This window comes from Fusarium venenatum (genome assembly GCF_020744135.1).
Source record: "Fusarium venenatum strain MPI-CAGE-CH-0201 chromosome Unknown EDB82scaffold_1, whole genome shotgun sequence".
Taxonomy (NCBI): Eukaryota; Fungi; Ascomycota; class Sordariomycetes; order Hypocreales; family Nectriaceae; genus Fusarium; species Fusarium venenatum.
Genome location: NW_027072129.1, coordinates 11,838,671 through 11,852,083, shown reverse-complemented (window position 1 = coordinate 11,852,083; position 13,413 = coordinate 11,838,671). Strand labels below are relative to the sequence as shown.

The following is a 13,413-nucleotide window of genomic DNA, read 5'->3' as shown; positions in this document are numbered from 1 at the left end:
GTAGGCGACAGGAAGCTGGAGAGGAAAAGGACCCTCATAGGTCGTTTATGTTTCATCCAAATTTTCAAGGTATAGGCGGCTGGCTGAAGAGAATGCATGTTTAAAGTCTGGGCCTAATAAATGGTTCTCATTATTGGTGCTATCACTACATTGTCTCAAGTATTTCAATAAAGCTATGCAGGTCTCAGATGTTGACGAATCGCATTTCTTACAATTTTCATGTTTGCGCAGTTGACTACAGACACCGTAGTTGAAGAGCCAATCACAACAACGGCGATGCTTGGTTTGAGACACAGCTAACGATGGAGCGGTCTCGACATTCAATAATTTCAGGAATCACAAACATGGCGTCGAAGAAGCCTACTGAAATAATTACCCCTCCTCAATAGTAGTGGGATGTTATGCTCCGGTTCGATCAAGCTTCCTGCGACTGAGAAGTAGGCGCATGCACTGAATGGTCTAATCTCATAATAGTGAATATTATATTTGCAATGTTTCACTCCTGGTGGCTAACATCGGAGCCTCACTTCTGAATTACCTCTTTACGTAGGATGCTTTCCCCAAAGCCTTAGATTAGAGTTTCTGCCTGTCAGTGAGTTTTGTTGAGCTCGTGCTATCATGCTGTTAACATAAATCTCTAGTCAGTTCTCAAAGTCCTATATATAGCCGCGAATTTATACCTGAACTCTGAAATGACGATTACGGGATTCTGAAGCATTCCCCTCGCAAGTCTACATAATTCCAGCTTATTCTATGCAAGACAAAATTTTCTCTTAGCCCTAGGCCGAGACGAAGCGGTTAGCGTTTCCCAGAGGGGCTTCCCGTTGCCTCCGAGACTTGCAGCATCAGCCAGCCACATGTTGTAAGGGCCAGATCTAGAGCAGATGCCTGACAATAAAGGTAAAACTAAATACACGATTGCGATAGGTCAGTTGCGTAAATAGGAATTGAACTCAATGGAAGTAGAAACACAGCCAAGTTATAACCCACTAGAACGATATTATTTTCCTTGACACCTGCTGCCTTGGGAGGATAAAAGATGACATGTATCCCACCTGGTTGAATTCAATATTTCTCAGCAATCTTTCATCTCAAGCAAATTTCATCAAGTCCGTATTTGTTTCTATCCATTCTCAATCATGACTCCATCTCTTGAGGACCTTGCGCCTGTTGCCCCTGCTGTCGTTATCGACGTTCCACAGAGCTTCAACTATGGGCCTACCGTTCTTCAGCCAGCTCTTCACCCGTCTAACGGAGCAGCCAAGAGTGGCGGTTACGCCCCTACTCAGGAGAATGATACCAATGATACCGCCTTCAAAGATCCCCCTGCTCCACCTCTGGATGCCTTGAAAGAGTTCACTGGAACTTTTAGTGGTTTCGGCTTCAACACAATCTTTAGACCTCTGAGCTCTAACCCCAAAACCGTAACAAATTTTCACAAGAAGCCTACCGATAATCAAACAAGTAACCTCCTGCAACTCAACCTGACTGGTGAAACCCAAGTGTTTGGCGATATACTGAAAAGTGTACCCAACCGTGGGCTGTTCGGCCAGGCTGATATCACTCTCACTGGTTTGCCGTAGACGCAGACTGTCGTTGATGCGATGCCAGCGCCAGAAGGGCAGCCTAAACCAGCAGACCCTCCGGCCATTCACTTTGAGCCCGGACTTTGGATGCGCGTGCCTGAGGTCGAGGACATGCCCAAGCTTCCAATCTCCTTTTGTCGTATGGGATCTATCCCCCATGGTACAACCATCAATGCCCAAGGTTTTGGAGATTCCAAAACCTGCAAGGGCGCGCCCGATATTCCTCCCACCGATATTACCCCAATTCTGATTGATCCGATCGGGATTCCTCCAATTGTTGACCCTCACACTTCTTCTAAGCTTCAGAAGAAGAAGCAACGTTTCTTCAACCAGGATGCCGACAATGACGCTACTCGCCGTCTACCGCAAGATCTAAAGCCCTTCATCGCCAATGGAACTATCACGCAACAAATCATTGATGATCCAAACACTATCCTGAGACAGGCCAACGAAGGAAAGGATATCATCGAGAACACCATGTTTTTCGTCTCTACTAATGCTCCACCCGATAAATTTGGTGGCGGAACAAGCAACATCGGTTTCAACATCGGTGCAGATGAAGGCAAACAGAAAACTGGAAACGACAAGGGCAATGCCAACGCTGTTGATGTGATAGCTCAATACTGGGTTTCAAAGATCCGTGCTGAGATTAAACTTGATCCATCTATGAAGGTTGGCTCAACGGTTTCTCCTGCTGCCCAAGGTCCCAGAGATGCTGTGCCAGAGTTTTTCCTTGATGTGGAGGTTGATAGACCAAAGACTGTCACTATCATCTATACCCAGATTCAGTACTCTCAGGTTGTTATGCTTGATTTCAACGCTATCAAGTGGCCACATGTCACGGTTGCAACACTTTCACCAAGTGTCCAACTCGAAAAGCCTATACTTTCTTCTGCTATAGAGGCTAGGTTTTAGTCTGGACTATATAGCTTTGTGTTAATCAAATCCCTTATCTTATTAAGTTTATATATCTATAACCTACGTTACTAAGTATAAGGAGATATCTATTGTCCATAAAATAACAGTTAAGAGTTGAGTTACTTCTACTATATAAGGCCTAAAAGCTTATTATAGTTATTGATATAATAATATACAGGTTATAACTAAGAGGTAGTAATATAAGTAGAATAGGCCTATAACTTAAAATAATAGTAACTCTTTTTATTTACATAATATACTATTGTTAATATTATATATTTTAGTAGTAATAAACTTAATAAGTATATAATACACTTTTCTTCACCTTCCTTAGTAAAATTAGTAATAAAAACATCATAACATGTTTAATCAAATTTTAAAAACTAGTAATGCCAGAACCCTTAATTAAAGCTTGAACTATTCTTGCCCTTTTGGTTATTTAAAATAACTATAATAATCATAAAGACTTACTCTTATATCTAATTAAACATGTAGCAAATCTACTTCTATAGTGCTATTATTTCCTTTTCTTCTTTCTCCCCCATGACGCCACATGCTACCCTGGAGATGCAATCTTGCAGGAACCAATTATACTGAAATCAGCAGCAATGCAAATTGCCCGAACGAAGATATAATGCAGAGTACAAAAACCTACAAGAGAATATTATGGATATAGGCTTCAGGTTATCCATTTATACGGAATGGTCAAAGGATTAAGCGTATTTAGCGAGCCCCTTAGATAGGTTGAGAGTGAAAGAAGAGAAGCATAAATACACACAAACTATTTTGTGACATCCGTGTGGTTTCGCTTTGTGCTGAGAAACTCGACTGTGTACTGTCATTTACTATCGATCAAGTAAGCCCAGTTCTTCCAAGCTCTTACAAGACTACACTGAATGAAGTCAAGCTAATCTAATATCGCCAAATTGACCTGCTCCTTTGGTCTCTTGTAAAATTGCTATCAAGCTTCTGAGTATTGGGTCATTTTCCAATAGAGTGAGATCTGAATATTCCTGCATGTATAGCAAATAGTGACAGGCAGGTCAATTGTTCTATCTACTACATCACCTAGCCCAAGGTCCTTTCAAGAATCCCTCTTGCTTTCATCTACTGCAATAATGTCTCCTGGCATATACCGTTCTAGGCGCCCTTTGGGTTGAAGCTGACAAGACTTACAGCGTGACGCGAGCGACAGGCCGAAATTATGTGCTTCTGTAGATGTGCCAGCATCGGCTTTGCAGACTACACTGCTTGCGGATACCTAAATGGTTGAACGGAAGAGGTCCACAAGCCTCGACCGATTGGGAGACTTTCTCGGCCCTAACCGAATCCGGCACGCTGCCCGATAGGCTGAAGCTGCTGACTGAATTGCCTATCTAGTCGCTCTCGTTCTTTTTCCTCGCTGACATGGATCTTCGAAGCGAGCTGCAGGGCCATAGACCCTTACTGGAGAGCAGGGTTATAGTAAATGACTCAGATGTTTCGATCCACTCATGCCTATCCTACACAAATCAGAGTTTTCCAAGCCTCGTATGCCTAGCTGTGCCACATGCACCGACATATTATGTCGAATTTCTCTTATGTACCAACCTGCAAAGACCACCTCCAGACCGACGTGAACTATCCACTCTCCCCCTGGCAGGATTGCGCTTTAGGAAACAGCCGGTAAGCAGGATACTTTTGCAAAGGCACATGATGGAGGACTACAGTGTAATAATTTCCGCCCCCAACAAAATCATAGACTTCTGAGTTGAACGTTGAATATAAATATCCCTCCGTCTTGCAATTATACGTCTTCATCTCCCAGCGCCAACCAAGAGAACATCACTACAACACCAATTCGATCAAGCAGTCATTCGCTACCACATATCACAATGAAGTTCACTACCATTGCAACATTTCTTGTCGCCAACGCTGGCGTGTCTCTGGCAGCCCCCACAGCTACAGCCGCCGAGGGAAGCGCGAAGGCTATTTCGTCAGTAACGGGGGATAACGCCGTGACGACGCCACTCCCTATCCAGCCCGGCATGGTTGATAACTGTGACCGCTTCTACTTTGTTAAGAAGGGCGATGGTTGCGCTAAGATCTCCAAGAACCACGGCATCTCGTTTGATCAGTTCAAGGAGTGGAATCCCACCGTTGGAAAGGATTGCCTGAGCTTGTGGGCCGACGCCAACGTCTGCGTCCGCACAATTGGATTCGAATACCCCGTCTCCAAGAGCTGCTTCAACGCCTCGGGAGCAAAGCCGTGGGCACCTAACCAAAAAACAGCAATGAACGCTGCCACCGAATGGTGCTTGAAAGCTGGTGCCGGAAAGTTTGCCATTGGCGAAAAGAAGGAGAAATGCTACGATATCAAATCCCTTGGTGGTAGTTACGAGTTTGAAATTACCAATGGGTTTGGTATTGAACAGGATATCACTGTCGCCAAGTGTAAAGAGCTCTTGGCTATTGGTATTAATGGCTGTGAAGCTGCATCTCAATCCCAGACGGAAAGCTGGTCTATGCAGTAAGTACAATCTCTCGAATATCTTAAACCTTCTACCGAACCAATACTAATCCTACTTCTTAGGGCAATCTTTTATGAGTGGAAGTGTGGCCAGAGCCCATAGGGACGCATCTATGAAACACCTATTATATACTGATTCAAGTCAGTTATATTAGCGATCTCGCAATACTAAGGAATTCTTTTCCTAAATATCCTACCAAAGGCAGGATTAGCCCCAAAGCTTTTGGTGATATCAAAGATGAGGACACGGAAATGGAAGGAACTCGCCAGTCTTATTATATAAACCTAGATAGTTGGTATCAACCCTGTCCTACTTGTCTCCTGCTTGCTTGTTTTGAATCGTAATCTCACATGGACGTCATGAATTAATACGTGATGAAAAGAGCCATAGTATCTATGGAATAATACTGCTTCCCCAGTATGCACGCTTTAGACCTTGACCAGTGTAGTGCACTAACGGTGGACGAACTTCAGAACACCTTCCTGTGCCATCAGCACTTATGTCCCCAACCCATACATAATTGTTAAGATTTTCCTCAGATCCGTTGAAGTCAAGAGCGGTTTCGAGGTCATCTTCCTGGTAAATAAGTGTTTGCCATAACTCTAGCAGGTAGCCTGTTGGAATCCCCATCTAGCCCCAAGCGCGGAAACCCTCCCGCCGTTTCAAAGCAACTACCTCCACAATGAATTCACCCTTGGCTAGGTCAATAATTACCGATTCATCAGCAAGGAGACCGTGGTAATAGAGGTCGTTCGCCATGTGTCAATGGATATCGAATTCTTGTTCTTGTAGAATTCGCGAATACCAGCAACATCAAGTCCATCCGGTAATACTGGGTCCTCGCGGGCGTCAAGAAAGAATAATTCTTTAAGTCGTTGTACATCGCCTTGGTCCGATTCCTCGTCATCTTCAAAGCAGCCGAAGGCTAGCATCGTTTGCCGTCTCAGAGCGTCCAGAAGCATATTCCAGTGCTTGTCGGAATCTGGGCCACAATACATGCGATAGATGGCAAATCCCCATCGGCGATAGTATTGGAAGTTGTCGGGATGTTTCCTGCCCTTGTATTGTGTCATGACCCCTCGCAAGAGATACCAATGACCTTTAATCATATTCTAAACAAAGTCCATCATTGTAAGATTCTTCGGATTGGTAAAGATAAGGTGAGCTTGGGGGTAGTGAGGTAGATGTAGAATAATCTTCTGTCGATGAAGTGGTGTTAATTGAGATGAAAGAGCATGAGTTGGTTCAGCAATGTGTCCATGAGTAATTATCGCTGAAAATAGACTCTCGCTCGTTATATTATGCAGTATTCTAATAGTAATGGGATTCGGAGCTTTGACCCTTCTGTAGTTTTCTCTCCGCCCTACACTGACCCCATCCCATATGTAACACTGTATTGGTTGTTAGGTTTTTGCTGTTACTAATTTCAAGTTACCAACCCTATAAGGATATGTATAGTGGTGCATATTGCGCCGAAGCTAATACGCCAAAGTCGCCAGTCCCTTCTCGGAATTAGCTGGCTTGCGGGTATACCTATGCATTTTTTCATAGGATTCCACCAGGACCGCATGCGCTAGTAGCAGGTTAAGTTGTATAGCTAAATTGTGATAATATTCTATCAACTCTAACCTAAATACATGAGGCTTCATCTTGTCAACCCAGAGACTCATTTCGCATTCGCAATCAAGTTCGAGTACTTCGCCAAGACTTCTGTCCAAATTTCCTCCAGAAGATCAGGTTTCACCCAATCAGGGGCAGAGATTAAAACAGCGTTGATAACCGCGTCTTTTCCAACATTTGGATTTCGCTTGAGTGCCTTGACATAAGTATCCCGCAGCTGAGTCAAAAGCGAGAACTGAGTGAGAGCAAGCTGCTGATAATCAAGACACTTGTCTAGATTATCAAGAGTAGCAGAGAAATCGGTTCTGAAGGTGGGTTTGTGCCCGGTGGGAAGAAGAACTGCCATTTCAGAGGCCACTTTTTGAAACGTGCTGATTCCATCAATAGTCTTGGTGTCAATCTCGCCCTTCTTGTCGTTGACAGTGGAGAGATACTTGTTAACAATCTTCATCTTTGCGTCAAGCTGATCCAGAATACCCTGGAGTTGATCACGCTCCTTGGCACCGTTGATAGCACCGAATATGACATCGAGTCCTACAGCAAGAAAAATACCAATGCCCGTGGATGCAAGGGCAGCGGAAGTGGAGGACTCGACGACCGCTTCGGTGACTTCTTCACCAGCAGCCTGACCAACTTCCTCAAGTGACTCAGACGCAGCTGCTTCTTCGACATTGGTAATGCCAGCATCAAGTGCATCTTCAGCAAGGTTATTAACAAGTTTCTCAGTTTCTTCCACTGCTACCTCGCCGGCACCGCCGCCAATAACCTGCTTAGCAAGCTTGGCCAAATTGACAACAAATTTGAGAACAGTGGCACCACCGATAAGCTCAGTACCCCCCTCCGCACCATTGAGGATGGTGTCTCCTTTCACTGGCGCAGGAAGGGCATCGATCTGGGTGGTGAAGTCTGCAAGTTTCAAGTCATCCATCTGCGTGGTGGTAGAGATGTAGAGCAAGATGGAATTATTGACGAGAAGAAGCTTGAACTTGTCGAGTTGTTTGTTGAAGGCGAGGACATCTGCTTGCACAGTATCTTGGGTTTTGACGACTTGGTCATGTTTGGTGTTTACTTCCTCCCTCATGTAGGGAAGATGGTAAATCCAATCATCAAATGGAAGAAGACCCATATTTCTGGTTCAAGAGAAGAGACGATCGTGAGGGAATGGTTAAAGATAGGATGTATTGTCTTAATGTTAAAGAAGGTTGCTGAGAAGACTTTATAACCTGTTAGAGTGCTGGAATAAGAAAAGATTATATATCGTTGAAAGAGTGGATATATCATGGTCCGGATAGCTTTTCAGCATGGCTGTATCTTTCATGCTTGATCTCGAGATATCTTTTTCCTTCTTTTTCTCACCTTCTTGGTTGCGCATTACATGTCTCAAATTTCGAAGCGGTCAATGAAGCCCGCGAAGCTGTGCATATTCAGCGACAGCAGCAACCTCAACGGAACATCCGTGACCAATCTCAGTTTGCTGACGGGCTACGCTAGTCCAAATTTGAAATCTCAGACATGGAACTATCGACGCCTCAGATCAATGATGTAACGTAGACCTTCAGCCGTTATGCAGCGCAGCTTCGGCCCGGTCTAGGCCGCTGACAAGCGCATCTCGATCTAAAAGAACTTCGGTAATCGTTTCGTTGATACTAATAAGACTGTCGTACAAAGTACACTTCTACTAAATTGATCGAGGTCCGCGCCATGCTATTACGGGGTATGGGTTAGGGGACTTCTATAGCTGATGATATTCTAGTCCAGAGAGTTAAGTAAATTAACGATAGCCCTCCTTTCATCTACTATTGACCTTAGATGATATCGGGAAGTGATTGACACAGCAAGACCTGATGAACTGCCTTAGGCTTGACGTGGTCCTCGATCAATGGCGCGGAAATGCACGGTACTTGACATGAAAGTATAGAGGATTGTCATGTTTCAGTGTCCTCAAAATTCGTATCCTTTGTCTATCGTCAGGCATGTGAAATCAGCCCAGTGAACCAAAACAGGGCGACCTTCTGTTCTGTCGGCGTTCCTCAGAACAACACAGCTATTGGACACTGCAAACTCATGTGTCTGAAGCGTGGACTCCGAGTGGTGATCTTAATGCAGATGTATGTCAGCACGCTGATAGTCAAGTCCACAATTTGAACAGCTAAAAGCTGAAAACCCAATTTGCATAAGTCTCGGTATGAGTAGGTGGCAAGTGTGGTAAGGCCGGAACTATCATACCGGCTGATCAGATGACTTAGACCAATAGTTCGTCTGAAAGTGGCCAACGATGCATCAACTTCATGTCGATGGCTTCCTTTCCCCTCTATTATGCAGTATTCAGCATGTCTCAGTTATGACTTTACTGTCTTTGCCCAACGACCACCGGGCTGGCCGATTCCGCTGCAACAGCTTCGACTCCTCATGGATAGATTGAGATTGCCAATTCGCTAGAGGGAGTTCAGTCACCTACTACGAGCTACTCTTGCTGACATAATGGGAAGGCCGATGAGCCCTTTCAAGATTTCTTTAAATACTAGCCCGTATACCATATCAACTCGCATGTGCACACACCTCACACAGACCACCTTTTAAATTACATTTTTTTCAATATCTGGTATGTTTGACTTCCCTTTTCAACAAGTTTCATCGTCAACTAACACGTGCATGTCAGTATCATGGGTAACTCTGGCTCAATTCTTCCTTGGGATAACTGGATCTATCACGTTGATGACTTGAAGAATGAAGCCAACGGCCTTCATGACCAAGCGATCTCTCTTCAAGACAGCATTCGTGCCCAAGTCCTCCAGTACAACTCTACACTAGGCCAGACAAAGCAGCTGCTTGCTGGAAATGCGGCACTTGTTATTATAGCGCGCGCCATTAAATTCAGCGACGAACAGCTGAAAGACTTTGAAGCTCAACTGGACACCATGCCTGATCCCCCGGAAGGATCCGTCCCAGCAAAGTTCGGATCTCTCCTCTCTGAACTCACTGGCTCAGCTCTTGTCCTCAAAGCCATCGTTAATATTGGCAAGCTTGCCAAGACTGCCATCTTCGAGGGTGCTGGGGAAGTAGGCGGCAAAGGTGCTGCTGAACTTGGAATTGAGGGTCTTGCTGAAGCTGGTGCTGAACTGGGTGTTGAAGCGGGAGTTGAGGTTGGTGTCGAGGTTGGTGCTGAAGCGGTACTTGCAGACACTGGCATTGGCATCATTGCAGCCGTCGGCCTTGATGTGATCTTTGGGGCCATCAACGGTGCCAAGGAGCGCGATCAAATTCAGGACCAGATTGATAAGCTCAACGACGCTTTGACGACGCTTCGAGGATTTCAGAGGGATCTCAATAACAAGGCTAATCAGCTTCACGGCGTTATTATCGACGAAGAGAACCGCTTCAAGGGTATCGTGTCTACTCTTCAGAGTGTTATTCCTAACCCTTCCGCTGAAACGTGGACTGCTCTCTCCGTTGACTCGAGGGTTATTGATCAGTATTTGGATGCTCAGACAGCTGCTTTGACCTTTTATGGTCTCTTGTCACAGTTACGTGTTACGTATTTGAGGGCTAAGGAGCGCTCACCTACTGTTTCCAAAGACGCTATCATCTCGGCTGTGCTTATTAAGGCGCAGGAAGATATTACATATAGCGATCTTGAGAAGCTTTGGGATATTCTTGTAAAGTATTCTGATGGTATGACGGATATTAGTTCTTAATATTACTTATTATGCCACAACCTAAGAACAGGCCGGCCTACGTTATACCTATAATGAGAAGATACAGACCACGTGGTGAAATGTTATCTTTGAAGAAGTAGTTCGCTGACTTCTCATCTCGCTAGTGCCATTTGCTGGTAATTGAAGGCTTCTCTAACTCGTTGCGCGTGTTTCTTTAGTAATAGCCATGTTTCATTTTACTATCAAATACAAAACACTCCAAAAACAGTTTAACCTTTTCTCGGCTGCTAAGTCCAATGGCAGGGGTAATTGGATGACGATTGTCTAACCATCTAACCTGTTTCCGCGCCATAACCTCGTTTCATCCTAGCCAACAATAAACAATTCATAGTATAACCACACAATTGTCCGGATTTGGGATCGTTATGGCACTGCGGTTGGCGTTAAGTGCTTAGAGTTTGTTTCCTTGGAGTCGCGGTTGAAATAGAAATGCTTGCACATCCCAGCTTGAGCCAGTATGAAGGGTCGAGAAACAGACAGGTCGCGTAAGAGCTCCTTTGCAATTTTGAAGAAACAAGCCGCGATGATCAAGGTAACTGGTTTAGAAGTGTATGAGCAGCTTCCTCATTGCCAGTAAAATTGCAAACCTTTTTCTCCATCCCAAGTCATTGCGTAGCCAGGACTAGATTGCAGTGTATATAGTCATCTCAGATCTAGTGAACGCATAGACATGAAGATACAAAGGGCGAGATAATACTCTTGGAAAGCCTTAGACAGCATCTCCAGCTTTCCTATCAGTTTTTCATTCTTTCATTCCTTCCCACCAACAACTACAATATACCCATTGACAAGCTCAACATTCAACTCTTCTTTTCTATTCAAAGACATGCGGCCTCTGATCTATTATGAAGTTTTTATCTTGGTCGCCACAACTGGTGCGGTTATTTACTCCTGCAATTCAACAAGGTGTTAAGAAGTATATTGGCGCATTCTCGGTGTCATCCCCTCATCCGAGTAGGTGAACCGGTTATAGCAAATCATGTTGAGTAGAACGGTTGAGACTGACTCTGATGAACTAGCTATGGCAAGCCTCTCGACAGAACATAGCATTCATGACTTGAGAATAAACTGTGCCGTATGCTATGTATTACTTTACATAATGGGTATGCGATCGTTATAACAATGATACTTCAGTCGGGCTGCAGGATAACGATATATATGTAGGACCTAGGGCAGGATAGAAACTTAACCAAGAACATGCACATATCTAATGAGGCACATAAGAGTATTAGCTCTCCTGGCAGATGTTATTGATTGCCAACTTGATTCCTTGATCAATCTGTTGGGGGGGGGGGGGGTTGGTTCAATTTCCTACCTGGATGCTTTTCTAGACACAAAGAATAATACTGTGATACGAAAACGTGGGCCTCGTTCCGCCGCTAAGTTAACATGAGACAACACCACCTCAGTGTCATGCTCAGCCAATCGTAGCCTGAAATTTAACGACATAAGTATAAGTATGCACACGATATCGCCAGGCTCGCGGCTTGTCATTCATCAAAGACAACCGAGGCTATGGATCCCCTGCGACTATATATCCTGTGAGCTTGAAGTCAAGAGCTATCAGTAGAACGAGTCCTGCTGATTTTCAGCCGGATGTGTGACCCGAATCAACCATGACAGTGGTACATGAAGAGGTTTTATATCAATATTGATCTGGTGTTGATTAAGTAGAACTGGCGTAAAGTCAAGGACACATGGATGTAAGCTTACCCCATAAGTCTTCAACAGTTAGCTTGCTTTACGTAGTTTCTATTCTTTTACTTTCCCATTTTAAGTAGAGGCCGATTCTTGTCTAGGATGAAATATGGGGCGATCTGTTACTTAGTTGCTGCCTAGTCTTTAAGAAAAAGTATAGAATGACGGAAGTGAACTACTTCCAAGCGTGGCCACTCCACTCCTCTACTGAGATTTACCCTGACCTTCCATATGTATTCCCTCAGGCATTGGAGATATCTACTTATGCCGTCCCTAAAGGTGGCCTGTCCTTAGTGTTCGTTAAAGGATCCGTAAAAACATTACTACGCTGATAACACATAGTAAGCAAGGACGTGCGTAACACCTTGCGACGCATTTTAGGCATCATTTTAATTGCAAAATAATAAAAGTATCAATATTCGTTGCCTTTTATGTAAATTATTCTTTTTTCACACACCTTAACATCCTTTTCAATATTCTACAGCTTACTTCAAGTCTAAAATATGTCTTTCGGACACTTTTTATCTTAACAATACAGACCAAGTCCTTCTTAACCGCCCTATTTACCCTGCTGCCCACAGTTCAGACCTTTAAGTTCACTAGGCCTAACCCTTCAGTTAACCTCAACTTTAAAAAGAAAATTACTATCACTTAGAACAGTAAGGCTAGAAAGAATATTCCCCCTAAAATCGATTCAAAGTAATACTCTACACCTAACAAATTTAATAAGATTAGCGCCAAGATTACTTGTAATATCGCAGATATATTTCTATCTACCCTCCAATATAAACTAAAGGTCAGCGAGAGTATAAAGGATGTTCCAATAGCAGCAGTCTTGAAAGCAAACATCGAATTGTAAGGCTGCCGAGGTTGCTGGGCGATGTGGTTGGTGGTACTGCCAAATAAAGTACGTGTTAGACTGTCGGACGAACTGGCAAAGATATGCCGCCATAGCATGGATACTTGGGAATAAATCGGATATAGGCAAGTATTTGAGACGTAGGGCAAAAAGTTTGCATCTAAGTTCCAACCAATTAAATTCACTGTGCGCAAGTCTTTCCAATCTACTCCACTGTATTATATAAGAGGAGACTGTGAACCAACGGAGCTGAGCTCCGTTCCAACTCTGGCGCCCTTGATTGGTTCGGAATCTAATTCCAACGTGTTACGATAGCGCCATGTGCACATTGGGCTGCAGTGGCCTGGAGCTTTGACTGGTGCGTCAGCTACTGACAGCGACAAACAAGGCTTAGACTTTGTCTCGCGGAGCCGGGCTCTTGGATCATCCACTTGTATTCCACCCCCTCACTAAGCGGTGGGTCACTCGCAAGTGACCCGTGCCAAAGCAAAGAGGTTGGCTCTAGA

General features: G+C 44.2%; 5 protein-coding genes across 5 annotated transcripts; 3 read left to right on the top strand and 2 right to left on the bottom strand.

The window, feature by feature from the left end:
• Nucleotides 1–1,139: 1,139 nt before the first annotated feature.
• On the top strand, nt 1,140–2,501 carry EDB82DRAFT_473361 (uncharacterized protein; the record flags this gene model as incomplete). The annotated part of the gene is made up of 2 exons (XM_025731265.1): nt 1,140–1,572; nt 1,612–2,501. The coding sequence occupies 2 exons, from the start codon at nt 1,140–1,142 to the stop codon at nt 2,499–2,501; spliced, it is 1,323 nt and encodes a 440-aa protein (XP_025587239.1).
• A 1,510-nt stretch (nt 2,502–4,011) lies between these two features.
• Nucleotides 4,012–5,324, top strand: EDB82DRAFT_494075 (uncharacterized protein). Its single transcript, XM_025731376.2, has 2 exons — nt 4,012–5,013; nt 5,077–5,324. Exons 1-2 carry the CDS (start codon nt 4,379–4,381, stop codon nt 5,114–5,116), a joined length of 675 nt encoding a protein of 224 aa, XP_025587240.1. The 5' UTR covers nt 4,012–4,378; the 3' UTR covers nt 5,117–5,324.
• A 400-nt stretch (nt 5,325–5,724) lies between these two features.
• Nucleotides 5,725–6,150, bottom strand: EDB82DRAFT_553195 (uncharacterized protein; the record flags this gene model as incomplete). The annotated part of the gene is made up of 1 exon (XM_025731487.2): nt 5,725–6,150. Exon 1 carries the CDS (start codon nt 6,121–6,123, stop codon nt 5,725–5,727), a length of 399 nt encoding a protein of 132 aa, XP_025587241.2. The 5' UTR covers nt 6,124–6,150.
• Nucleotides 6,151–6,653: 503 nt separating this feature from the next.
• On the bottom strand, nt 6,654–8,011 carry EDB82DRAFT_494073 (uncharacterized protein). Its single transcript, XM_025731598.2, has one exon. It carries the CDS (start codon nt 7,758–7,760, stop codon nt 6,681–6,683), a length of 1,080 nt encoding a protein of 359 aa, XP_025587242.1. The 5' UTR covers nt 7,761–8,011; the 3' UTR covers nt 6,654–6,680.
• Nucleotides 8,012–8,927: 916 nt separating this feature from the next.
• Nucleotides 8,928–10,349, top strand: EDB82DRAFT_494072 (uncharacterized protein). The gene is made up of 2 exons (XM_025731709.2): nt 8,928–9,236; nt 9,294–10,349. The coding sequence occupies exon 2, from the start codon at nt 9,298–9,300 to the stop codon at nt 10,327–10,329; it is 1,032 nt and encodes a 343-aa protein (XP_025587243.1). The 5' UTR covers nt 8,928–9,236; nt 9,294–9,297; the 3' UTR covers nt 10,330–10,349.
• Nucleotides 10,350–13,413: the final 3,064 nt, after the last annotated feature.